Source organism: Bombina bombina, chromosome 6, assembly GCF_027579735.1.
Source record: "Bombina bombina isolate aBomBom1 chromosome 6, aBomBom1.pri, whole genome shotgun sequence".
In the NCBI taxonomy this organism is placed as follows: domain Eukaryota; kingdom Metazoa; phylum Chordata; class Amphibia; order Anura; family Bombinatoridae; genus Bombina; species Bombina bombina.
In genome coordinates, this window is record NC_069504.1 from 649,024,643 (window position 1) to 649,049,807 (window position 25,165).

The 25,165-nt window shown below is 40.6% G+C and overlaps 1 protein-coding gene across 1 annotated transcript in view; it reads right to left on the reverse strand.

Annotated features, from left to right (window-relative positions):
• AP3S2 (adaptor related protein complex 3 subunit sigma 2) overlaps positions 1–25,165 on the reverse strand; it is a 241,863-nt gene that overhangs the window by 138,417 nt on the left and 78,281 nt on the right. Inside the window, exon 4 of the mRNA XM_053717686.1 lies at positions 4,614–4,685. Within this exon, the coding sequence (XP_053573661.1) occupies positions 4,614–4,685 (72 nt within the window). The remainder of the gene's footprint in view (positions 1–4,613; positions 4,686–25,165) is intronic.

Here is a 25,165-nt window from a genome sequence, read left to right on the forward strand (position 1 = left end):
ACCCTCTGACAACCTCAATAAAAGATTAAAAATATTAATAATAATGGAAGAAGAAAAAGATGTTTGAACTTGGATTTGCTTTGATCCGCAAGAGAAAAAAGCAGGGTACAAAAGCAGAGCTGCTCTCTGTTTCCATATTTAACATAAGAAAACTGGGCGCTACTTGGATAAACAATAGTGTAAATGGAAGATAGAGAGAAACTCAGTACTCTACCAGGAGTTCAGGAGTACACTCTATATAGCTGAAAAAAAGAAATAATGCTAGCGTTATAAGAAAATCCGCTGTGAAAATAAGTCTAAAAACAGAGCAAATAGACTCCTTGACCCCATTGATGAAAAAATAAAAAATACATATGGTCAAACACAGTAGTCCTGTCAGAAAACTCAAATACTATACTGTATGTCCCACCATATTATTATTATTATTATCAGTTATTTGTAGAGCGCCAACAGATTCCACAGCGCTAATATACTGTATGTAATAGGCATTAAAGGTAATAATGGTATGTGTGTATTGTATACATATATGTCCCCTGGCTATGTACATGGAGGTATACCTAATATCCATTCTGCTGAGATATGTAGCTGCAGGAAAAAACTGCTTGCAGCAGAGAGACCATCCAGTGCTGTGCAGGCAACCGCAGAGGAGTACAAAGAAGATCCAACAGGAGGGGCTAAGGGACAAGTCCCTGCGACACCCGTGGCAGGCTTGTGACTAACTTGCAGAGGCTGTAATTTTATCACTGCCCAGTACTCCATACTCCCCTATCTTCTGTCCCTGGCTCTGTGAGTGGAAATTGGGTCTCACATAGGTCTGAGAAGCCCATTCAACTAAGAATCTGGAGCACCTTCTATTCTCCACCTTCCTCCTGTGTAAGGCAAACATTAACACTGGGATACTAGAAAGGGGAGAGCTATTAAAAGCTTATGAAATGTTGGGTGTCTTTGCCTCTCCCTAGTGGCCTGGAGTTGAATCCTAGAAGTAATGACTCGTGGACTCTCAGCACCTTATGAAAGAAATAGAGCTTTTATCAAGGATACAAAAACCCATTTGCACATGCGTGAATCTGATTAAACACGTTATTGTGATCGCGCCAAATAAAAACGTAGCCTTTTGGCTGTAAAAAAATATATTTTTATTATCAGTTATTTGTAGAGCACCAGCAGATTCCGCAGCTCTAAAAATTGTCAAAAACACTGCTCCCAATAGATTGTAATCAAGGTCATAGTCATATGCAAGCAATTACATGACAGAATTTTTTTGTTTGAACTTTTATGCCCCTTTAAGGACTGCAAAGCCAAATATAAAACAGTGGAGAGTCACAATGCGGCTTGCTATAAAATTAGCAAACCAATACTATATAAAAAGAGAATTTAGAAGCATGTTAAGTTTCGTAACCTCTCATTGTAAAAAAAGAAATACATAATAAAAAATGTTCGTAAAATAATAAAAAAGTACAGTCATAAAGTAGTGTCAGCACTTATTTTATCAGAGATTACAGCGAAGTCATAAAGATAATATGTAAAGCAATAGAAATTGTCTATTACCAGCAATTTATTTCGTATTGATTACTGTAAATATATTTTATGTACTATTACGTAAATCGTTATACTGCTCTGTCCAGAGCAAATGTGCATGGTTTATGTATATGTAACAAGGCAAGAACTGAACTATTGCTCTGGAAACAAAATATGTTTATGAATATTACGGATAAACCTAGGGTCAGCAAGTTGAAACCAATGAAAGAAAAAAAAAATCAAGTAAAGGGACTATACGTATATAGTTTCTGGTGAAAAGTGTACAACTAGAGATGGCCAATCAGCTTAAAGATTTTTTAAGGCTACACACCGTATGTTGTCACCTCAAGCCTAATACTTTTGTTATAATAAAATAATCAGATGCTCTAATATCTTAAAGCAATTTATTATTACATAATGCTTTCATGGGACTGTGCGTTAAATCCATGACAAAAGGTATAAATATATGGTTAAAGTGAATGTAAATTTAAATGAATGAGTGCCCGTTTTTTAAAAATACTATTAAAACAGGGGCACTTTCATTCATTAAAATTTACATTGAAGATTTTTTAGAAAACCCAGACTGGCGAACCTTCGCCCACTTCTCCTGCTGTACTTAGCATATCGATGAAGAAACCGGCTTCATCCAATCGTTGCATGGGCTCACAATCTGGACGCTCCGGGGTGCACGCCATGAATGGAGGAAGCCGGTTTCGTCATTGCTGTGCTAAGTACAGAGGCGCTGCGGGCGGAGGATCGCTGGTCCTAAAGAAAAAGATAAGTATTTAAAAAAAACATACTGCAATGTAAAGTTTGATGAATGAAAGTGCCCCTGTTTTTATAGTATTTTTAAATAACGTGCACTCATTCATTTAACTTTACATTCACTTTAAAGTCTGCTTAGTGGTTGCAATGCATCACTGCTCCAGAGCAGCCTACACAACTAGTTGTCTTGCTCAGGATTGACTTGGCAGCTGGAAGTTAAAGGGACATTGTACACTAGATTTTTCTTTGCATAAATATTTTGTAGATGATCCGTTTCTATAGCCCACCTGGGAGTGTTTTTGTAACAATGTATAGTTTTGCTTATTTTTAAATAACATTATGCTGATTTTCAGACCCCTAACCAAGCCCCAACATTTTAGATGTATACTGATGTCTACAGACTCCTGCTTGTGTAATGGGTCTTTTCATATGCAGGGGAGGGGGGAGTGTGTGCTCTACCTGCTTTCTCAGCCCCTTTCACTGGGTGTCCCAGCCTTACCTCACCAATAGTACTAAATTGGGAGCTTCTAAGTACATTTTTAAAAGGTTTTATACTGGATTTTGATATCAGTAACTGTGCATATTTTTCTTTGTAGTAGTGTCTATTACATAAAATTATATGAAAATTGGTGTATACTGTCTGTTTAAAGGGACATTAAGCACTAAATAAATACTAGATAGAATGATGCATTTAAAGAAAAGATTAGTATGAGAATAACATGTAGATTTTTTGTTTAAAGTGTCATTAGCTGTTTAAATATTGACAAAAAAGTTTAAAGTTTTAATGTCTATAAAACGATGAGAGCTGCCATGTTGTAACTTGTGTTACCTTCTCTGCTGTGGCAAATTAGGGACAGTTATAAATAGGTCATTAGAGTGTGCAGCCAATGAGTGTGTGAAATATAACAGTGTTCCGCTAATTCCATTTCTAACAGGAATTGAAAAGCTCACAATTTCAGAATGTAGGGTAATGTTGAGGATACAAGCCAATACAGAACACAAAGTATCAGGGAACTCCTTCAGGGTGGCTACTCACAAGCGGGGCGGCACAACCGGAGTGCCTGACAGGGCGGTATGGGGCCAACAGAGCCGCGCATAGGACTCACACAGGAAGTCGGAGTTCCGTGCGTCAGGTAGCGTGACGGGTCACACCAATCGCAGGGTCAAACTCCCAAGGGTAATGTGGGATGTCACAATAGATGTTGAATTCCGATGACCAGATAGTTGACATCCAATCAATAGGGAATAGAAAAGTCCGAGCAAGTAGAGTAAAATGGAAGTGTGTAAACTTTTTTGTATACAACACAGGTACAGCAACGCGTTTCTCAGCAACACATATGCCGTTTCATCAATATTTCGTCAATATTACCCTATGTGGCGCCTCTTTCTGCTCCCTATTAGGAATTATCTGATTACCATCTTCGTTGTCAAGAGTGCAGCCTGTTTTTCTCTGGTTCTCCTCTTCAGCCTGCACCAGTGCACCTCCTTAGGACTCTGGGGTCCTTCCTATTACTAATCTTAATTTCAGAATGGAATTTCAGGAAAATGGGACAAAATAAATAATGAAAGTATATTGCAGAGTTTTTATTTGTATGTTTTTTATATAAGATTTATCATTTTATATTACCACCTCAAAGTGTTTAATGTCCCTTTTAACCCTTTGGCTGTTAAGCCATTTCCCACCTGGGTGCTAATATTTTATTTTCTTTTTTTTTAATTTTGAAAAAAAACATTTTTTTACTTTTTTTTTTTTTTTTTTTTTTTACAGACTCCCAAGACTTCCACTGTTGGAAAGGTTAGGCGAGTACCTTTCCAACAGTGGGTCTTGGGGGTCTGTAGCTGCTTAGATGCCTGAGATACAGGCTTCTATGCAGCATGCCCCATTGTTAACATTGTTAAGTATAAATAAAGTTGCACGGTGACGTCATCGCGTAATTGCGCGTGACGTCACCGCGCATCACGTGAAGCCCCGGCGATGCCTGTCACTCTACAGGCCCGATCGCCGGGGTAGGAGCAGTAAGAAGCCCCCAGATCTCCCTCAAGGTGGGAGAGTGCTCATGACGCCTCTGAGCCGTCATTAGCACCAGAGTGAGAAACTCTGTGACGGCTCAGAGCAGTCATTAGCACTGAAATGGTAAAATATACATGTAACCCTTTTGCAGGTGTTAAACACACAAGCATTTATGCAATAATAAAATGAGCTAACATTACAGCATTGAATTACTGCATTATTATGTCCATTTCAATATACATGTCAGAAAATGAATTATTCTCTTAAATGCAGTGTGACCATATTGTAAGTACATTTTATGATGTGTGGTGTGACATACCTTATCCACATTGAATATCAGATCCAGCTCACATACATTCTCAAAGCATTTGTCTAGTGTCTCAACAAAAACCTGTAAGCAAAGAAGACAGATATGTACTATGTTAATAAAAGTACCCAGATCTAATGGAATGGTACACATTATCTATAAAACACAATGCAATATTCATGTTCTTTCTTATTTATTTATTTATTTTATTTATAAAATATTTTACCAGGAAGGATACATTGAGATTTCTCTCGTTTTCAAGTAGTCCTGGGTCCACAAAACACATTGCATTGATACAATAGGGTACAATAAAATACAAAAACAAAATTAATACATAATATATGCAAAATGTAACATAGAACAGGTAGGAAATATATAATCAACCATGATAGGTGCATTCTGTTTTGAGATATGCAGAGAGGGATCTCTTAAAGGATTTTGGGCTTGGGGAAGGTTTTAAAGTGTGCGGGAGGTCGTTCCATAATTGTGGTGCTCTGCAGGAAAAGGAGGATCGAGATGCTTTCTTTTTGTATGGAGGTAGACTAAATAATGTGCTGGTACTGGATCGGAGGTTATGGGAGGTGGGAACAGCTTGGGAGAGCATTGTGCTCAGGTAGGGTGGGAGCTTCCCAGAAAAGCTCTTAAACACAAGGCTGGAAAGATGGAGGGTGCGTCTGGATTCCAGCGACAGCCAGTTTAGTTCTTATAGCATGTCACAATGGTGGCACAAAGCGGCAGAACGAGTTATACAATGTATTAAGTTTATTAAGGTGAGTTTGCGGTGCAGGTGCATATACTACATCCCCATAATCCAGGATTGGCATCAGCATTTGCTGTACAATCTTTTCCTTTACTGTAGGGCTGAGGCAGGATTTGTTTCTGTACAGGGCACCTAGTTTTGGATAGAGTTTAGATGCAATTATTTCTATGTGGAGGCTAAAAGATAGATTGGGGTCTAACAACATACACAAGTATTTGAAAGAGTTGACTGCGGTCAGTGTGCAATTTGATTTTCTTTTGATGCGTAGATAGGAGTTTTGTAGTTTGTGTAATTTAGGTCCCGTTCCAAAGATCGTTTTGTCAATGTTTAGGAAGAGTTTGTTTTTTGAGATCCACTTTTCTACCTCTGTGAACTGGTCTTGGAGCACTGCCTCAAGCTGCGGCAGATTGGTACATGTGTACAGTTGAGGACTTGCAAATATTTGGCAGATCATTTATGAATAATGTGAATAGTAGGGGGCCGAGAATGGAACCTTGGGGAACACCACACGTGACTGGGAGAGGGAGGGAGTCGCTGTCAGAAATGGAGATGTACTGTGATCAATCCGATACATATGATCGAAAGGTTAGCGGACGATCATCAATACCTGAGTTTTTTTTTTTTTTTGAATCAAAGATTTTTATTGAGGTAATACAAGAAAAAGAAAGAACATAAACATAATGTACATTTTACATCTCTTTGGTAATTTTTGCATACAAGACATTGTTTATCCATTGGACAAGGAAACCTTTACATATAAGAGAATGAGGAAATCTTAATTCAGATATTATATGAGTATCTCACCAAAAGAACTCAATGAATATAGGAGACATTGTATGCAAGTACAAAATCAAATACATATAATCAAGCATTACCTCTTTTTTCCTTTTGTTTCCTATATAAACGCATAAGATAGTGATAGATTTTAAACAACCCGAAAAACTTATACTTCTTATAGAGTGATATGTTAATTATAAAATATGTGTATTTATTATCTGAGAGTTTACAAATTATGGGAGATCATAACAAGTTGCTCCTACTAGATACACGTAAGTGGAGGGCAAAGTGCCTCATTTTCTTTGTAGACAGAAGGCTAAGAGCAACTTATAACAGAATGATACCAATAGCGGGTAAATACCGCTTATTTGTCCACTTAAAATGGGGGTGGACAGTAGCTAAAGGTGAGGGTGGGGGGGGCGGAGCCATAAGTTATATTGGGTAAGCCCCTCTCCTGGGGAAATGTCAGCTATAGACGATGCGGGAAAAAGGAGAAGGGGTATGACCCGCAGGCAACCAGTACCGGCGGGAAAGGAAGGAGAGGGGCTTAGCAGTGACAAATAATTTGTACAAGCCATAAAATGAATGTAGTATGTGTTGAGTAGTTAAGTCACTGTGTCAATAGAACCCAGACTATAGAGCCTCTGTAGGGAGGGTGTCAGTAACTAGCTCTACAGTGAGTTGTTCATATATAGTTCCCGCCAGAGCTATAGCAAACTGTCTCGGCCGCTGACAGTCCGCTCGTGCAATATAGGGAGATAGTATAGGGTAACCTGAAAGGGTAATCATAGTGGCATATATATAGCTAGCACATTGGCTAGGAGATAGAGATAAATATAATAGCATATGAAAGCATATTTAACTGAAAAATAGTCCTAACTGATTCCCAGGGACTAAACATCTCTGAGTGGATATACATGTAATCATGCTATTTAAATAGTTAAAGGTAGTATCCAACAGTGGTGCTGTCAGTATAAATTATATATTCAATGGGTGCTAGGAAGACATATGGCCAGGAGAGGGTGATTGCATCTAATAAATCCAAAAGAGTGAGATATTTGGAGTGCTGCGGCATAAGTGAGTGTATAGTAGTTCACATTCTATAAAGGCTATAGCATTCTAGGAATTATCCATTAAAGTAGAGAGTGTATATCATCTAAGTAGCAGTAGTTGTGCATATAAATTATGCAGTTATATAGATGAATTATGTTAATACACTGTATAGGTACACACAATATGCCCCAGAACTACCCCTAGTCACAGAAGCCAGAGTATATACATCTTAGCATATGATGGTAGTGTAGGATGACTTTATATACAGATATGGAGGCACAAGAGATGAAGAGAAAAACGATAGGGAATCCAATAATAACATTATCTAACATAAGTGATAATTGTCAAGCTCACACAACAATTAATATCTGCAGCTATGTAGGCAGCTACTGGTAAGTAAGTTTAACAAAACCAGAGTTAAGCATGTGTCTGACAAGAAATGAAAATTAATGTTAAGAGTTGTTTACACATGTCAAATCTAGCCAATATATTCAGATCTCCTTAAACTAAACGTTGCAAAAGAGTGTGAAAACTAGAACACAGCAAAAAAATGTATAAAGTTTTGAGGTATATAGCCTCTATTTGAGTGAATCTAGTAGTGTCTCAAAAGTCATTTTAACCTCACATCAGACATGTTAATCATATCGTCATTAGCGATTATATAAAATGCCCAGAGAATTCTTGTTATATATATCCAATAATAAGGTTTGCCAGTGGATCTAGACTATTATTGGCTTGAGTACCAGGGGCTAGTCATTCACATGCTGCGTAGAAGCAGGTCCCAAAGTCATAAGTGAACCGTAAGAGCCCTGTAATCGAGATGTCGACCAGTTACTGGTATCCTAGAAATTAAACAATTACAAGTCCAGAGTCCGGAAAGAGTCACTCCGATTGGCGATAACTCCTCTAGCAAGTCAGCAAGTCAGGTCTAGAGATCCAAGTAGCCAGAGCAGCTCAGAACGCAGAAAGACCTGCATCATGTATCTAACCGATTCCAACGGCAACCGTCCTGTGAGATCCAGCAAGCAACAGGATCAGAGCATGCGATGTAAGTATAGAGGTGCACTTTCTCATTCTATCGTCCCACATTGACATGCGATCAAGCAAACCCCAACCCTCTAAGGAATGAGTTTCAAGGAGGAATGGGCTAACGCAGCTCCACAAGGTCGCAAAATCACAAAAGAGTTCTGATAGGAGTGCACTCACCCCCTGAAGTTGAATGTCCCTGAGTGCGATGCTGTCTGCTAGTAGCGGGGGCTCATCCATAGTAGGTACAAGCTGCTGTCTGATGCTCTGACAGGGAGTTTGCTGCGCAATCAAGCGCATAGTTGTCTGACACAATAGGGCTGTCACCTCCTTCAGGTCAGTATCATTGCAGGGTAGAGTAGGGCCCGTACACATACTGTGTGTGTCAACAGAAAGGTCTACCGGAGACTCCGCTGTCCGCTCCACACATAGCAGAGGTCGAGTGCTGTCGGTCGGGTATTCTACACCAACTGACCTGTCTTGCGTCGGGGTCAGCCGTTGCGCCATGATATCTTTTAAACTAGCTGAGATGTCCTCAAAGCCTGCCGACATCTGTAGACTGAGCTTCCTCAGAGCTTCAAATATAGTAGGACCTTCCTCCATACTGGGTGCCATAATTTGAGTAGGCCGCAGAGACCTGGGCGCCTCCTGAATTGCCACGACTATCTGAAGCAGAATCTGATAGGAAAATGTAGTAAAAAAGTATCCACAGATATCATGAAGGCAGTCCTGCTCCTTCAGAATTAGTTTATTGAGTAAAATTCAGCAGGAGCTTCATGAAACACGTCTATCCTGTTTAGCTGTTGGCTCCGCCCCCACCTGAGTTTTTTAATTTGTGCAGTAGTATGTCGTGGTCTACTGTGTCAAAGGCCTTTGTAAAATCAAGGAAAATTGCTCCAGTTAGGTCCCTTGTTCCATGCCTTTTTGAATGTCGTTGCAAACTTTTAGGAGGGCAGTTGTAGTGCAGTGATTTGGGCGAAAACCTGATTGAACAGGGGTCAGATAGTTAGATTGTTGGTAATACTCACATAGTTGCGTATGGACACATTTTTCTAAGATTTTTGACAATACTGGGAGCAATGATATTGGGCGATAGTTAGTAACCAAGGTTAACTCACCACTGTTATGGATAGGCACTACTCTTGCAGTCTTCCAAAGTTTGGGTATGTAACCAGACACCAAGGATTCGTTAATTAGGGTTCTGACAGGTTTAGCAATTGCCGGCGCACTGAGCTTCAACGGCATTACTGAGATTTGATCAGGTCCAGACTGGTTTTCATTTTTAGATTATTAAGGTGTTTCTTAACGACATTGATGGGTACAGGTCTAAAATTTAACTTCTCTATATTGGGTCTTTGCAGATTTAGCGGGGCCAGATCCACATTTGTAGTTTCAGGATGCGTGTCATTTATTAGTTTGTCAATCAGGGTGGTGGAGCATCCAACAAAATAATTGTTAAAGGCATTTGCTACTTCTAAGGGAAGTTGCAGGGTTTGGTTTTCCACTTTGACAGTGGAGGGTTGGGAGTGGATTGGGGAGCGTGTAAGTTATTTATGACTTTCCAAAACTTTCTAGGGTTTGATATGTTATTGTTCAGATTTTCACAGAAATATTGGGCCTTGGCCAATTTTGTTTGTTTAGTGCATATATTTCGCCATTGTCTATATACACAGTGATCGTTCATAGAGCCAGTATGCTTGTTCTTTGACCACAAAGAATCCCGAAACTGGTACATTTGAATGAGGTCAGCTGTGATCCAATTCATATGTGCTCCTTTTACTCTCACCTTATGCAGCGGGGCATGCAAATTCCAAACTTGTAGGAGTTCGGACTGAAAGAATTCAATTGCAGTCTAAATCTGGAATTAGGTTTAATCTGTGCCAGGGGACATTCTTGATGTCATTTAGAATGGTTGAAGATTACATTTTTTGAAGGACCTGGTGATTTTAACCTTGGGAGAGGATTTAGTAGCCTTTATTTTGCGCATGCAGTACACTAAGCAGTGGTCACTGAAACTGTTAGGGAGAACACCTGCCTCCTGGATTCGGTCAGGAGAAGTGGAGAGAATCCGATCGAGCAGGGTGTGGTTATGGCTTTTAATGTTTATGCGAGTTGGGGAGGAGATTAATTGCGTTAGCTGCAAAGTCTTAAATGGTGAGCAAAAACTATTGTTTTTAGGATTCAGCCAATCAATATTGAAATCTCCAAAGACCAAAATTTCACTTTTTGGGTTTTGAGCTATGGTTTCACTAAGGAGATGGGCTATGTCAGAAAAAGAATGCACAGGGGAGCTAGGTGGACGGTAGATTCCTGCAACAATTGATTTACTGCACGGGATCTCAATTGTGCCAGAAAGGAAATCAAAGGTGGCAGGAGAGCTAAATTTTTGTAAGGGGGTGTACTTTATGGAATTGTCAACATAAATTACAATGCCGCCTCCTCTTTTTGCTCTTTCATTTCTTTTCATAAATACCCATGTATTGCAATGGCAGATTCAGGTATTTTTGCAGTTAGCCACAATTCAGAGATCACAATGATTTTGGGCTTGTATTGTAAACACCAACGGCTAGATTTAGAGTTCTGCGGCCAAAGGGGTGCGTTAGCTACGCGTGCTTTTTTTCGACCGCACCTTTTAAATACCGCTGGTATTTAGAGTTCACAGAAGGGCTGCGTTAGGCTCCAAAAAGGGAGCGTATAGCATATTTACCGCCACTGCAACTCTAAATTCCAGCGGTGCTTACGGACGCGGCCAGCTTCAAAAACGTGCTCGTGCACGATTTCCCCATAGGAAACAATGGGGCTGTTTGAGCTGAAAAAAAACCTAACACCTGCAAAAAAGCAGCGTTCAGCTCCTAACGCAGCCCCATTGTTTCCTATGGGGAAACACTTCCTAAGTCTGCACCTAACACCCTAACATGTACCCCGAGTCTAAACACCCCTAACCATACACTTAATAACCCCTAATCTGCCGCCCCCGCTATCGCTGACCCCTGCATATTATTATTAACCCCTAATCTGCCGCTCCGTACACCGCCGCAACCTACGATATCCCTATGTACCCCTAATCTGCTGCCCCTAACACCGCCGACCCCTATATTATATTTATTAACCCCGAATCTGCGGCTCCCAACGTCGCCTCCACCTAACTACAATTATTAACCCCTAATCTGCCGACCGGATCTCACCGCTACTATAATAAAGTTATTAACCCCTAATCCGCCTCACTAACCCTATAATAAATAGTATTAACCCCTAATCTGCCACCCCCAACGTCGCCGCCAGCTACCTACAATTATTAACCCCTAATCTGCTGACCGGATCTCACCGCTACTCTAATAAATGTATTAACCCCTAAAGCTAAGTCTAACTCTAACACTAACACCCCCCTAAGTTAAATATAATTTTATTCTAACGAAATAAATTAACTCTTATTAAATTAATTATTCCTATTTAAATCTAAATACTTACCTGTAAAATAAACCCTAATATAGCTACAATATAAATTATAATTATATTGTAGCTATTTAGGATTAATATTTATTTTACAGGCAACTTTGTAATTATTTTAACCAGGTAAAATAGCTATTAAATAGTTAATAACTATTTAATAGTTACCTAGTTAAAATAATTACAAAATTACCTGTAAAATAAATCCTAACCTAAGTTACAATTAAACCTAACACTACACTATCAATAAATACATTAAATAAAATACCTACATTACCTACAATTAAACCTAACACTACACTATCAATAAATTAATTAAATACAATACCTACAAATAAATACAATTAAATTAACTAAAGTACAAAAAATAAAAAAGAACTAAGTTACAAAAAATAAAAAAATATTTACAAACATTAGAAAAATATTACAACAATTTTAAACTAATTACACCTACTCTAAGCCCCCTAATAAAATAACAAAGACCCCCAAAATAAAAAAATGTCCTACCCTATTCTAAAATGAAAATAGAAAAGCTCTTTTACCTTACCAGCCCTGAAAAGGGCCTTTTGCAGGGCATGCCCCAAAGAATTCAGCTCTTTTGCCTGTAAAAAAAACATACAATACCCCCCTCCCAACATTACAACCCACCACCCACATACCCCTAATCTAACCCAAACCCCCCTTAAATAAACCTAACACTAAGCCCCTGAAGATCTCCCTACCTTGTCTTCACCTCACCGGGTTCACTGATCGGTCCAGAAGAGCGTCCGAAGTCTTCATCCAAGCCCAAGCGGGGGGCTGAAGAGTGACGTCCATCCTCCGGCTGAAGTCTGGATCCAAGCGGCGGCTGAAGAAATCCATCATCGGGCTGAAGTCTTGATCCAAGCGGGCGCTGAAGAAGTCCATCATCGGGATGAAGTCTTCTATCAAGCGGCATCTTCAATCTTCTTTCTTCCGGAGCAGTCTTCTTCCAGCCGACGCGGATCCATCCTCTTCTACCGACGCCTACTCGCCGAATGACGGTTCCTTTAAATTACGTCATCCAAGATGGCGTCCGTCGAATTCCGATTGGCTTAAAGGAACCGTCATTCGTCGGGAAGTCGTCGGTGAAGATGGATGTTCCGCGTCGGCGGGATGACCATGGATCCGGAAGAAAGAAGATTGAAGATGCCGCTTGATAGAAGACTTCAGCCCGATCATGGACCTCTTCAGCTCCCGCTTGGATGAAGACTTCAGCCCGATCATGGACCTCTTCAGCTCCGGCTTGGATGAAGACTTCAGTCGGATCATGGACATCTTCAGCCCCCCGCTTGGGCTTGGATGAAGACGTCGGAGCCAGGACGAATCGGTGAACCCGGTGTGGTGAAGACAAGGTAGGGAGATCTACAGGGGCTTAGTGTTAGGTTTATTTAAGGAGGGTTTGGGTTAGATTAGGGGTATGTGGGTGATGGGTTGTAATGTTGGGGGGGGGTTATTGTATGTTTTTTTTTACAGGCAAAAGAGCTGAATTCTTTGGGGCATGCCCCGCAAAGGGCCCTTTTCAGGGCTGGTAAGGTAAAAGAGCTTTTCTATTTTAATTTTAGAATAGGGTAGGGCATTTTTTTATTTTGGGGGTCTTTGTTATTTTATTAGGGGGCTTAGAGTATGTGTAATTAGTTTAAAATTGTTGTAATATTTTTCTAATGTTTGTAAATATTTTATTTTTTTTGTAACTTAGTTCTTTTTTATTTTTTGTACTTTAGTTAGTTTATTTCATTGTATTTATTTGTAGATATTGTATTTAATTAATTTATTGCTAGTGTAGTGTTAGGTTTAATTGTAGGTAATTGTAGGTAGTTTATTTAATTTATTTATTGATAGTGTAGTGTTAGGTTTAATTGTAACTTAGGTTAGGATTTATTTTACAGGTCATTTTGTAATTATTTTAACTAGGTAGCTATTAAATAGTTATTAACTATTTAATAGCTATTGTACCTGGTTAAAATAATTACAAAGTTGCCTGTAAAATAAATATTAATCCTAAAATAGCTACAATATAATTATTATTTATATTGTAGCTATATTAGGGTTTATTTTACAGGTAAGTATTTAGCTTTAAATAGGAATAATTTATTTAATAAGAGTTAATTTATTTCGTTAGATAAAAATTATATTTAATTTAGGGGGGGTTAGGGTTAGAATTAGCTTTAGGGGTTAATAAATGTATTAGAGTAGCGGTGAGCTCCGGTCGGCAGATTAGGGGTTAATGCTTGAAGTTAGATGTCGGCGATGTTAGGGAGGGCAGATTAGGGGTTAATACTATTTATTATAGGGTTATTGAGGCGGGAGTGAGGCGGATTAGGGGTTAATACATTTATTATAGTAGCGGTGCGGTCCGGTCGGCAGATTAGGGGTTAATAAGTGTAGGTAGGTAGCGGCGACGTTGGGGGCGGCAGATTAGGGGTTAATAAATATTATGTAGGTGTCGGCGATGTTGGGGGCAGCAGATTAGGGGTAAATAGGGATAACGTAGGTGGAGGCGGTGTGCGGTCGGCAGACTAGGGGTTAAAAATTTTAATAGAGTGGCGGCGATGTGGGGGGGCCTCGGTTTAGGGGTACATAGGTAGTTTATGGGTGTTAGTGTACTTTAGAGCACAGTAGTTAAGAGCTTTATAAACCGGCGTTAGCCCAGAAAGCTCTTAACTACTGACTTTTTTCTGCGGCTGGAGTTTTGTCATTAGATTTCTAACGCTCACTTCAGCCAAGACTCTAAATACCGGCGTTAGAAAGATCCCATTGAAAAGATAGGATACGCAAATGGCGTAGGGGATCTGCGGTATGGAAAAGTTGCGGCTGTAAAGTGAGCGTTAGACCCTTTCCTGACTGACTCCAAATACCAGCGGGCGGCCAAAACCAGCGTTAGGAGCCTCTAACGCTGGTTTTGACGGCTACCGCCCAACTCTAAATCTAGCCGCAAGCTTGTAGTGCATCAATTTTTGGTAGTAAGCTGCAGATATTACAGTGCACAAAGGAAAGGCCTTTTTTAGCTGGAAGGTTAGGAATGGAATTTGTTGGTGGACCAGGGTTAGTTTCTACATCATTTGCAAGAGCAAGTAACATAAGGAATAGGAATTTGGACATTATTCTTGTTTGGCCATAAAGTGAATGGGATACTTTATAATTTTGTGAGGTGGGGGTAGGGGGACTGTTTCTTATAACTCTCTACCAGAACTCAGCAGATAAGTTATGGCAACAGAGCAGGCCATGGTGTATGATAATTTGTTTTCCAGTTTGAGGTGGGTGCTTATGGCGGTAATGAAGTGAACAAAATTGGAGTGAGAAAAGGGTTATCACGAATAACAGTATGGTCATATTTGGATTCATGTTAGTAGTATGAGGTGTGAAGATGAAAGTAAAACACAAATATAAAAAAAAAGAAATAAAAAGTATATAATATTGATGTGTGATACATAGCTACTTGTAGGGAGAGAGATTATGTATTCTATAGGGTTAACTGAATGGAAGGATGTGCTGATCAATGTTTGCACCTGTCATTTCAGGAGAATGAAAGTTGTGTGGGAGACTATCTATAAACAAGGAAATGAGCTTGGGGCGGGTGAGGTGAGGGGTAGCGTGGGAGGGAAACTGTCTTCCAGAAGGATACCGGTTATTTATAAACCCAAAAATGTTCTTTCATGATTCCAATTTACTTCTATTATATAATTTCCCTTGTTATCTTGGTATCCTTTGTTGAAAAGTATACCTAGGCGCTACTGGAAACTAGCTGCTGATTGGAGGCTACACATATATACCTCTTGTTATTGGATCATGTGTTGTATTCAGCTAGCTCTCAGTAGCGTATTGCTGGCACTTCAGCAAAAGGATACCAAGAGAATGAAGCAAATTTAATAGAAGTAAACTGGAAACTTATTTAAAACTGTATGCTCTATTTGAGTCATGAAAGAAAAAAAATGGGTTTCATGTCTCTTTAATAATACTAAAGAATAAAAATCAGGTTGAATAAGCACAGCCATACAATACTATATTCAATATTTTATTAAGGGGAATCATTAAATCAAAGACATTTAAATAATTATGTTTACTGCAGTCGAAAGTAGTAGTAGAAAGCTAGGTGAGATCACTGAATCCACCATATTGCAGCTTTACACAAGTTCGAAGTTAATTACAGTTGTAATTTGGCCTAAGCCAACTTGGCCTGTGCCTAGTGCAGCAGAATTGAAGGGGGCAATAGATAATGAAGAACAGCTTCATGTGAGATACATATGGTTAATAAGCAATCCTGGCCCTGTATACCACACAATGCAGAGGGGCTTATAGGGAAGAAGGGCCATCAGCCAGGCAGCAGCCATCTTGATTGCTGCACCACCATGGCTGAGGTTGGGAATGGGGGCCGACCAGGGCTGTGGTGCCTGGCCCATTATCTGCAGGAAGCCACTTTCAGCTGCTGTACGGGGTGTAAAACTGCATGGCTCATCAGGCTAACGGGGCGTGCAGGGACTCTAAAGGTACCGTGTGGAACTGCAGCAAGAAACTGCAGGGCCAGAACTCCTTAACGAGGCGTCCGCCGCCCGCTAGCCAGCTTTGAATCCCTTTGGGTAAATTCTTTCATTTAACGACTTTCTTTTGATGTCTCACATTGTCTTTGACTGTTTCATTCTCAAAAACTCAGAGCTTGAAGTTTTTGTTTTTTTTAATATTTTTTATTAAGCTTTATGCAAACAAACACTACAATTCAGTAGATTACAATCAAGAAACAATCAGCGGACAAGACAATATATGATGTAGTATGAAGATCTCTGTCCAACAAAGTCCCCTTTTAGAGCAGGAAAGTTCTGATTATAAAGTCCAAGGCCAATAGCTGCTTATGCGCTGGTAGAATGCACAAGTACGAACTAATGCAGAGCTTGACGTTTTGTGATGCGAGTGAGGTGCGTGCTCTGCCCATCCCTCTTGCACTATCTATGTGGGGGTGCATGTCAAGTGTATTACACACCCGGGGTGATGGGATCTCAGTCTGCACCACGGCATGTGTAACAATGTGATATAATAGGCCCAACTCCAGGGTCAGGGTGCAGCTCACAAGTACTTTAATGGCAGGGGGGGGGACTTTTGTCTAGAGAGCATTCATTTTACAAAGTTTAATCATCTATTAAAAATGAAATCAATCACTTGAACGTCACTGACTAATAAAACACCGTTCAGACCTGCAACCTAACTGTATACAAAAAAATAAATAAACAAATTATCATGTTGCTGGGTGCTAACTCTCTGGGTCTTCCCAAAATCCTGATGTAATCCAATAAAACAGAAGAGGTTGCACTCCAATATTGTGAGAAAAGTGAAGAGCTTTATATTACAATGTGCAACCTCTTATGTTTTATTAGGTTACTGACAGGCACAACCTCTGTTATATACAGCTGCAGTGCTTGTGTTCATGTCGTGTAGACTTGGTTTAAAGGGGGTTCAATAAACCTAGCTCACAGGAGGGCCTAGGATAAAATTGTTCCACCCCTGCCTAGGGCAGCACTAAACCTAAATTCCCCCATGGGTGATGGGATACCATTCTTATAGCTGCAAAAAAAGTAGTAGATACCACACAGAATGGAACAAAGGGACAATAAAGTCAAAATTAAACTTAAAGGGGCAGTAAACCTACAAAATAATGTTATATTATTCTGGACAAAGTGCAGAATTATATAACATTAGCTTAGCGGCAAGTATATATAACAAAGTGTTCCTGAGATTTTTACTACGAAGATGAGTTATGCAGAACGCCGGTCCTGGCTCTACTGAGCGGGTCTGTTTTTTCTTAATGACATCGCAGGCACGCTGTCTGGTCACAGCGCGCCCGATCTCGCTATTAAAATAAATGTAGCTCGCTCCTGCTACAAGACCAGAGCGGGAGCGAGCTACATTAATTTTAATGGCGTGAACGGAGCGCGCTGTGACTAGACAGTGTGCCCACGAAGCGCTTAAGAAAAAACAGACCCGCTCAGTAGAACTGGAACACTTTGTAGCATATACTTGGCGCTAAGCTAATGTTATATAATTCTGCACTTTGTCCAGAATTATATAACATTATTTTGTAGGTTTACTACCCCTTTAAATTGATTGAATAGATCATGACATTGTAAACAACTTTCCAATTTACTTCCATTATCAATTTTGCTTAGTTCTCTTGGTATCCTTTGTTAAAGAGTAATCCTGGGTGAGCTTACAAGTGTGTGCATGAGTCTTAAGCCATCTAGCAGCAGTGCTTTCAACATTGTTTATAGCAATATTATACATAGTTACAAACACTGCTGCCATAGACTGCTCCTAAGCTCCTATCAGCCTACCTAGGTTTAGTCTTCAACAAATAATACCAAAATAACAAAGCAAATTTGATTGCACACCCTATCTGAATCACAAAAGTTTAATTTTGACTTTACTGTCTCTTTAAGTCAGAGAGGAATTTGGTTGTGTGTATGCTTTGCTGATATACTGTTCAATGCATCTAGCTGTGAAACTCATTTCAAACAGAGATAATAATACTGTGCTAAATTACCCTTTTAAATTGAGGCTGCGGTAGTGTTTCAGAATATACTTGTACAAAATATATTTTTATATGTATTTAATCTGCAGACCATATTATCACTACTGGCCTGGGAAATATATAATATAAGAACCTCAGGATCTGCTGGTCAACCCTTAAACGTCTATTGGTAGTGTGTAATCTACCCTTTGGTCACACCTGCTCTATGCTATATGGATGGTTACCTGTTTAAAGGATCATAAAACCCAACTATTTCTTTCACAATTCAGATAGGGCATACAATTTATATAGATTTCCAAATGTACTTCTATTATCACATTAGCTTAATTCTCTTGGTATCTTTTGTTGAAGGGGAAGCAATGCACTAATGGGAGATAGCGGAGTAAACCAATGACAATAGACATATATTTGCAGTCACTAATCAGAAGCTAGCTCCCAGTAGTGCATTGTTGCTCTTGAGCCACCTAGGTAAGCTTTTCCGCAAAGGTTAACAAAAGAACAAGTCAAATTTATAATAGAAGTAACCCTTTTTTTTTTTTACAGATCCCCAAGACTTATGCCGTTGGAAAAGTTAGGTGATTACCTTTCCAACGTTGGGTCTTGGGGGTATGTAGCTGCTTAGATGCCTAAGATACAGGCTTCAAAGCAGCATGCCCCCTTTCCCTATACTTTGCATTGTCCATTTTAAATAAAGTTGCGCGGTGACGTCATCACGTCATTGCACGTGATGTCACTGCGCAAAACGTCGTTAGCACCTGAGTGAGACAATCTGAGCCGTCGTTAGCACCTGAGTGAGACAATCTGCAACAGCTTAGAGCCGTCGTTAGCACTCAAGAGGTTAAAACTGCATGTTCTATCTGAATCACGAAAGTTTAACTTTATTGTCATTTTACGTTTTGTAGCCAATGTTAGAACAAAAGTTAACACGATTTCCAGAATTTACATTAGCAGGAACAGACAAAAAAAAAATTGTATTACAGACGTTTTACAACAATATTAGTAGAAAAGTCCTAAAGACACATGCACACTGAATCATGTAAGTTTAATTTTGACTTTACTGCCACTTTAAGAAAGGATACCAAGAGAATTAAACAAATGTAACAATATAAGGGTCTATGAACTCTCATCATCCCGAAAGAAAACAGAATTTATGCTTACCTGATAAATTACTTTCTCCAACGGTGTGTCCGGTCCACGGCGTCATCCTTACTTGTGGGAATATCTCTTCCCCAACAGGAAATGGCAGAGTCCCAGCAAAAGCTGGCCATATAGTCCCTCCTAGGCTCCGCCCACCCCAGTCATTCGACCGACGGGCAGGAGGAAAAAACAGGAGAAACTATAGGGTGCCGTGGTGACTGTAGTTAGAGAAAATAATTCATCAAACCTGATTAAAAAACCAGGGCGGGCCGTGGACCAGACACACCTTTGGAGAAAGTAATTTATCAGGTAAGCATAAATTCTGTTTTCTCCAACATTGGTGTGTCCGGTCCACGGCGTCATCCTTACTTGTGGGAACCAATACCAAAGCTTTAGGACACGGATGAAGAGAGGGAGCAAATCAGGTTACCTAAACAGAAGGCACCACGGCTTGCAAAACCTTTCTCCCAAAAATAGCCTCTGAAGAAGCAAAAGTATCAAATTTGTAAAATTTGGCAAAAGTGTGCAGTGAAGACCAAGTCGCTGCCTTACATATCTGATCAACAGAAGCCTCGTTCTTGAAGGCCCATGTGGAAGCCACAGCCCTAGTGGAGTGAGCTGTGATTCTTTCAGGAGGCTGCCGTCCGGCAGTCTCGTAAGCCAATCGGATGATGCTTTTAAGCCAAAAGGAAAGAGAGGTAGAAGTCGCTTTTTGACCTCTCCTTTTACCAGAATAGACGACAAACAGAGAAAAAGTTTGTCTGAACTCTTTTGTAGCTTCTAAATAGAATTTTAGAGCACGGACTACGTCTAAATTGTGTAACAAACGTTCCTTCTTTGAAACTGGATTCGGACACAAAGAAGGTACAACTATCTCCTGGTTAATATTCTTGTTAGAAACAACCTTTGGAAGAAAACCAGGCTTAGTACGCAAAACAACCTTATCTGCATGGAACACCAGATAGGGCGGAGAACACTGCAGAGCAGATAACTTAGAAACTCTTCTAGCAGAAGAAATAGCAACCAAAAACAAAACTTTCCAAGATAACAACTTAATATCTATGGAATGTAGAGGTTCAAACGGAATCCCCTTGAAGAACTGAAAGAACTAGATTTAAACTCCAAGGAGGAGTCAAAGGTCTGTAAACAGGCTTGATCCTAACCAGAGCCTGAACAAATGCTTGAACATCTGGCACAGCTGCCAGTCGTTCGTGTAATAAGACAGATAAAGCAGAAATCTGTCCCTTTAGAGAACTTGCTGATAATCCTTTATCCAAACCCTCTTGTAGAAAGGAAAGGATCTTAGGGATTTTGATCTTATTCCATAAGAATCCCTTGGATTCACACCAGCAGATATATCTTTTCCATATTTTATGGTAAATTTTTCTAGTTACCGGTTTTCTGGCTTGAACTAGAGTATCTATCACAGAATCTGAAAACCCACGCTTTGATAGAATCAAGCGTTCAATTTCCAAGCCATCAGATGGAGGGAGACCAGATTTGGATGTTCGAATGGACCCTGTACAAGAAGATCCTGTCTCAAAGGTAGCTTCCATGGTGGAGCCAATGACATATTCACCAGGTCTGCATACCAAGTCCTGTGTGGCCACGCAGGAGCTATCAAGATCACCGAGGCCCTCTCCTGCTTGATCCTGGCTACCAGCCTGGGAATGAGAGGAAACGGTGGAAACACATAGGCTAGGTTGAAGGTCCAAGGAGCTACTAGTGCATCCACTAGAGTCGCCTTGGGATCCCTGGATCTGGACCCGTAGCAAGGAACCTTGAAGTTCTGACGAGACGCCATCAGATCCATATCTGGAATGCCCCATAATTGAGTCAACTGGGCAAAGATCTCCGGGTGGAGTTCCCACTCCCCCGGATGGAATGTCTGACGACTCAGATAATCCGCCTCCCAGTTTTCCACACCTGGGATGTGGATCGCAGATAGGTGGCAGGAATGATCCTCCGCCCATTTTATTATTTTGGTCACTTCTTTCATCGCCAGGGAACTCCTTGTTCCCCCCTGATGATTGATATAAGCAACAGTCGTCATGTTGTCTGATTGGAATCTTATGAATCTGGCCTTTGCTAGTTGAGGCCAAGCCCTGAGAGCATTGAATATCGCTCTCAGTTCCAGAATGTTTATCGGGAGAAGAGACTCTTCCCGAGACCATAGTCCCTGAGCTTTCAGGGATTCCCAGACCGCGCCCCAGCCCACTAGACTGGCGTCGGTCGTGACGATGACCCACTCTTGTCTGCGGAAGCTCATTCCCTGGGACAGGTGGTCCAGGGTTAGCCACCAACGGAGTGAGTCTCTGGTCTTCTGATCTACTTGAATCACTGGAGACAAGTCTGTATAGTCCCCATTCCACTGTTTCAGCATGCACAGTTGTAATGGTCTTAGATGAATTCGCGCAAAAGGAACTATGTCCATTGCTGCAACCATCAACCCTACTACTTCCATGCACTGAGCTATGGAAGGACGAGGAATAGAATGAAGAACTTGACAAGCGTTTAGAAGTTTTGACTTTCTGACTTCTGTCAGGAAAATCCTCATTTCTAAAGAATCTATTATTGTTCCCAAGAAGGGAACTCTTGTCGACGGAGACAGGGAACTTTTTTCTATGTTCACCTTCCATCCGTGAGATCTGAGAAAGGCCAGAACGATGTCTGTGTGAGCCTTTGCCTTTGAAAGAGACGACGCTTGAATTAGGATGTCGTCCAAGTAAGGTACTACTGCAATGCCCCTTGGTCTTAGAACCGCTAGAAGGGACCCGAGTACCTTTGTGAAAATCCTTGGAGCAGTGGCTAACCCGAATGGGAGGGCCACAAACTGGTAATGTTTGTCCAGAAAGGCGAACCTTAGGAACTGATGATGTTCTTTGTGGATCGGAATATGTAGATACGCATCCTTTAGATCCACGGTAGTCATAAATTGACCTTCCTGAATTGTAGGTAGAATCGTTCGAATGGTTTTTATTTTGAACGATGGTACTCTGAGAAATTTGTTTAGGATCTTTAAATCCAGAATTGGTCTGAAAGTTCCCTCTTTTTTGGGAACTACAAACAGATTTGAGTAAAATCCCATTCCTTGTTCCGCCGTTGGAACAGGGTGTATCACTCCCATCTTTAACAGGTCTTCTACACAATGTAAGAATGCCTGTCTCTTTATTTGGTTTGAGGATAAGTGAGACATGTGGAACCTTCCCCTTGGGGGTAGTTCCTTGAATTCCAGAAGATAACCCTGAGAAACTATTTCTAGTGTCCAGGGATCCTGAACATCTCTTGCCCAAGCCTGAGCGAAGAGAGAGAGTCTGCCCCCTACTAGATCCGGTCCCGGATCGGGGGCTACTCCTTCATGCTGTTTTGTTAGCAGCAGCAGGCTTCTTGGCCTGCTTACCCTTGTTCCAGCCTTGCATCGGTTTCCAGGCTGGTTTGGTTTGTGAAGCATTACCCTCTTGTTTAGAGGATGCAGAGTTAGAGGCAGGTCCGTTCCTGAAATTGCGAAAGGAACGAAAATTAGACTTATTCTTGGCTTTGAAAGGCCTATCTTGTGGAAGGGCGTGGCCCTTTCCCCCAGTGATGTCTGAAATAATCTCTTTCAATTCTGGCCCAAAGAGAGTTTTACCCTTGAAGGGGATATTAAGCAATTTTGTCTTGGAAGATACATCCGCTGACCAAGACTTTAGCCAAAGCGCTCTGCGCGCCACAATTGCAAACCCTGAATTTTTCGCCGCTAATCTAGCTAATTGCAAAGCGGCATCTAAAATAAAAGAATTAGCCAACTTGAGTGCGTGAACTCTGTCCATAACCACCTCATACGGAGTCTCTCTACTGAGCGACTTTTCTAGTTCCTCGAACCAGAACCACGCTGCTGTAGTGACAGGAACAATGCACGAAATGGGTTGCAGGAGGTAACCTTGCTGTACAAAAATCTTTTTAAGCAAACCCTCCAATTTTTTATCCATAGGATCTTTGAAAGCACAATTATCCTCGATAGGGATAGTAGTGCGCTTGTTTAGAGTAGAAACTGCCCCCTCGACCTTAGGGACTGTCTGCCATAAGTCCTTTCTGGGGTCGACCATAGGAAATAATTTCTTAAATATAGGAGGGGGGACAAAAGGTATGCCGGGCTTCTCCCACTCCTTATTCACTATGTCCGCCACCCGCTTGGGTATAGGGAAAGCGTCGGGGTGCACCGGAACCTCTAGGAACTTGTCCATCTTGCATAATTTTTCTGGAATGACCAGGTTGTCACAATCATCCAGAGTAGATAACACCTCCTTAAGCAGTGCGCGGAGATGCTCTAATTTAAATTTAAATGTCACAACATCAGGTTCAGCCTGTTGAGAAATTCTACCTGAATCTGAAATTTCCCCATCTGACAAAACCTCCCTCATGGCCCCTTCAGATTGGTGTGAGGGTATGACAGAGCAATTATCATCAGCGCCTTCCTGCTCTTCAGTGTTTAAAACAGAGCAATCACGCTTTCTCTGATATGCAGGCATTTTGGATAAAATATTTGCTATGGAGTTATCCATTACAGCCGTCAATTGTTGCATAGTAATAAGCATTGGCGCGCTAGAAGTACTAGGGGCCTCCTGCATGGGCAAAACTGGTATAGACACAGAAGGAGATGATGTAGAACTATGTCTACTCCCTTCATCTGATGAATCATCTTGGGCAACTTTACTATCTGTGGCAGTACTGTCCTTACTTTGTTTGGACGCTATGGCACAATTATCACACAATTTTGAAGGGGGAGACACATTAACTTTCATACATATAGAACATAGCTTATCTGAAGGCACAGACATGTTAAACAGGCTTAAACTTGTCAATAAAGTACAAAAACCGTTTTAAAACAAAAACGTTACTGTCTCTTTAAATATTAAACAGAGCACACTTTATTACTGAATATGTGAAAAAGTCACCACAGTGTCTTAAAGCATTCAAAGTATTGCACACCAATTTTCAGAGCTTTAACCCTTAAAATGAGGAAACCTGAGCCGGTTACAGCTTTAACCCCTCTACAGTCCCAGCTACAGCCTTTGCTGCGACTTTACCAAACCCTGGGGGGAATACGATACCAAATGAAGCCTTCTAGGAACTTTTCCAACTACTTTCAGATCCTCACACATGCATCTGTATGTCTTGCTCTCAAAAGTAACTGCGCAGTAATGGCGCGAAAATGAGGCTCAGCCTACAACTGAGAAGGCCCTTCCTGACTGAAAAGGTGTCTAACACAGTGCCTGACGTTAAAAAACGTTCCCCAAGCTTATAAGTGTGAATTACAAGCATAAACATGTATAAAATGCCCAAATATAGCAATCGATTTTGCCCATAAAAGTGTCTGCCAGTTTTATAGCCCATATTAAGCCCTTTATTCTGTTTGAGACTAAGAAAAACATAATTTATGCTTACCTGATAAATTCCTTTCTTCTGTTGTGTGATCAGTCCACGGGTCATCATTACTTCTGGGATATAACTCCTCCCCAACAGGAAATGCAAGAGGATTCACCCAGCAGAGCTGCATATAGCTCCTCCCCTCTACGTCAGTCCCAGTCATTCGACCAAGAATCAACGAGAAAGGAGTAACCAAGGGTGAAGTGGTGACTGGAGTATAATTTAAAAGATATTTACCTGCCTTAAAACAGGGCGGGCCGTGGACTGATCACACAACAGAAGAAAGGAATTTATCAGGTAAGCATAAATTATGTTTTCTTCTGTTATGTGTGATCAGTCCACGGGTCATCATTACTTCTGGGATACCAATACCAAAGCAAAAGTACACGGATGACGGGAGGGATAGGCAGGCTCATTATACAG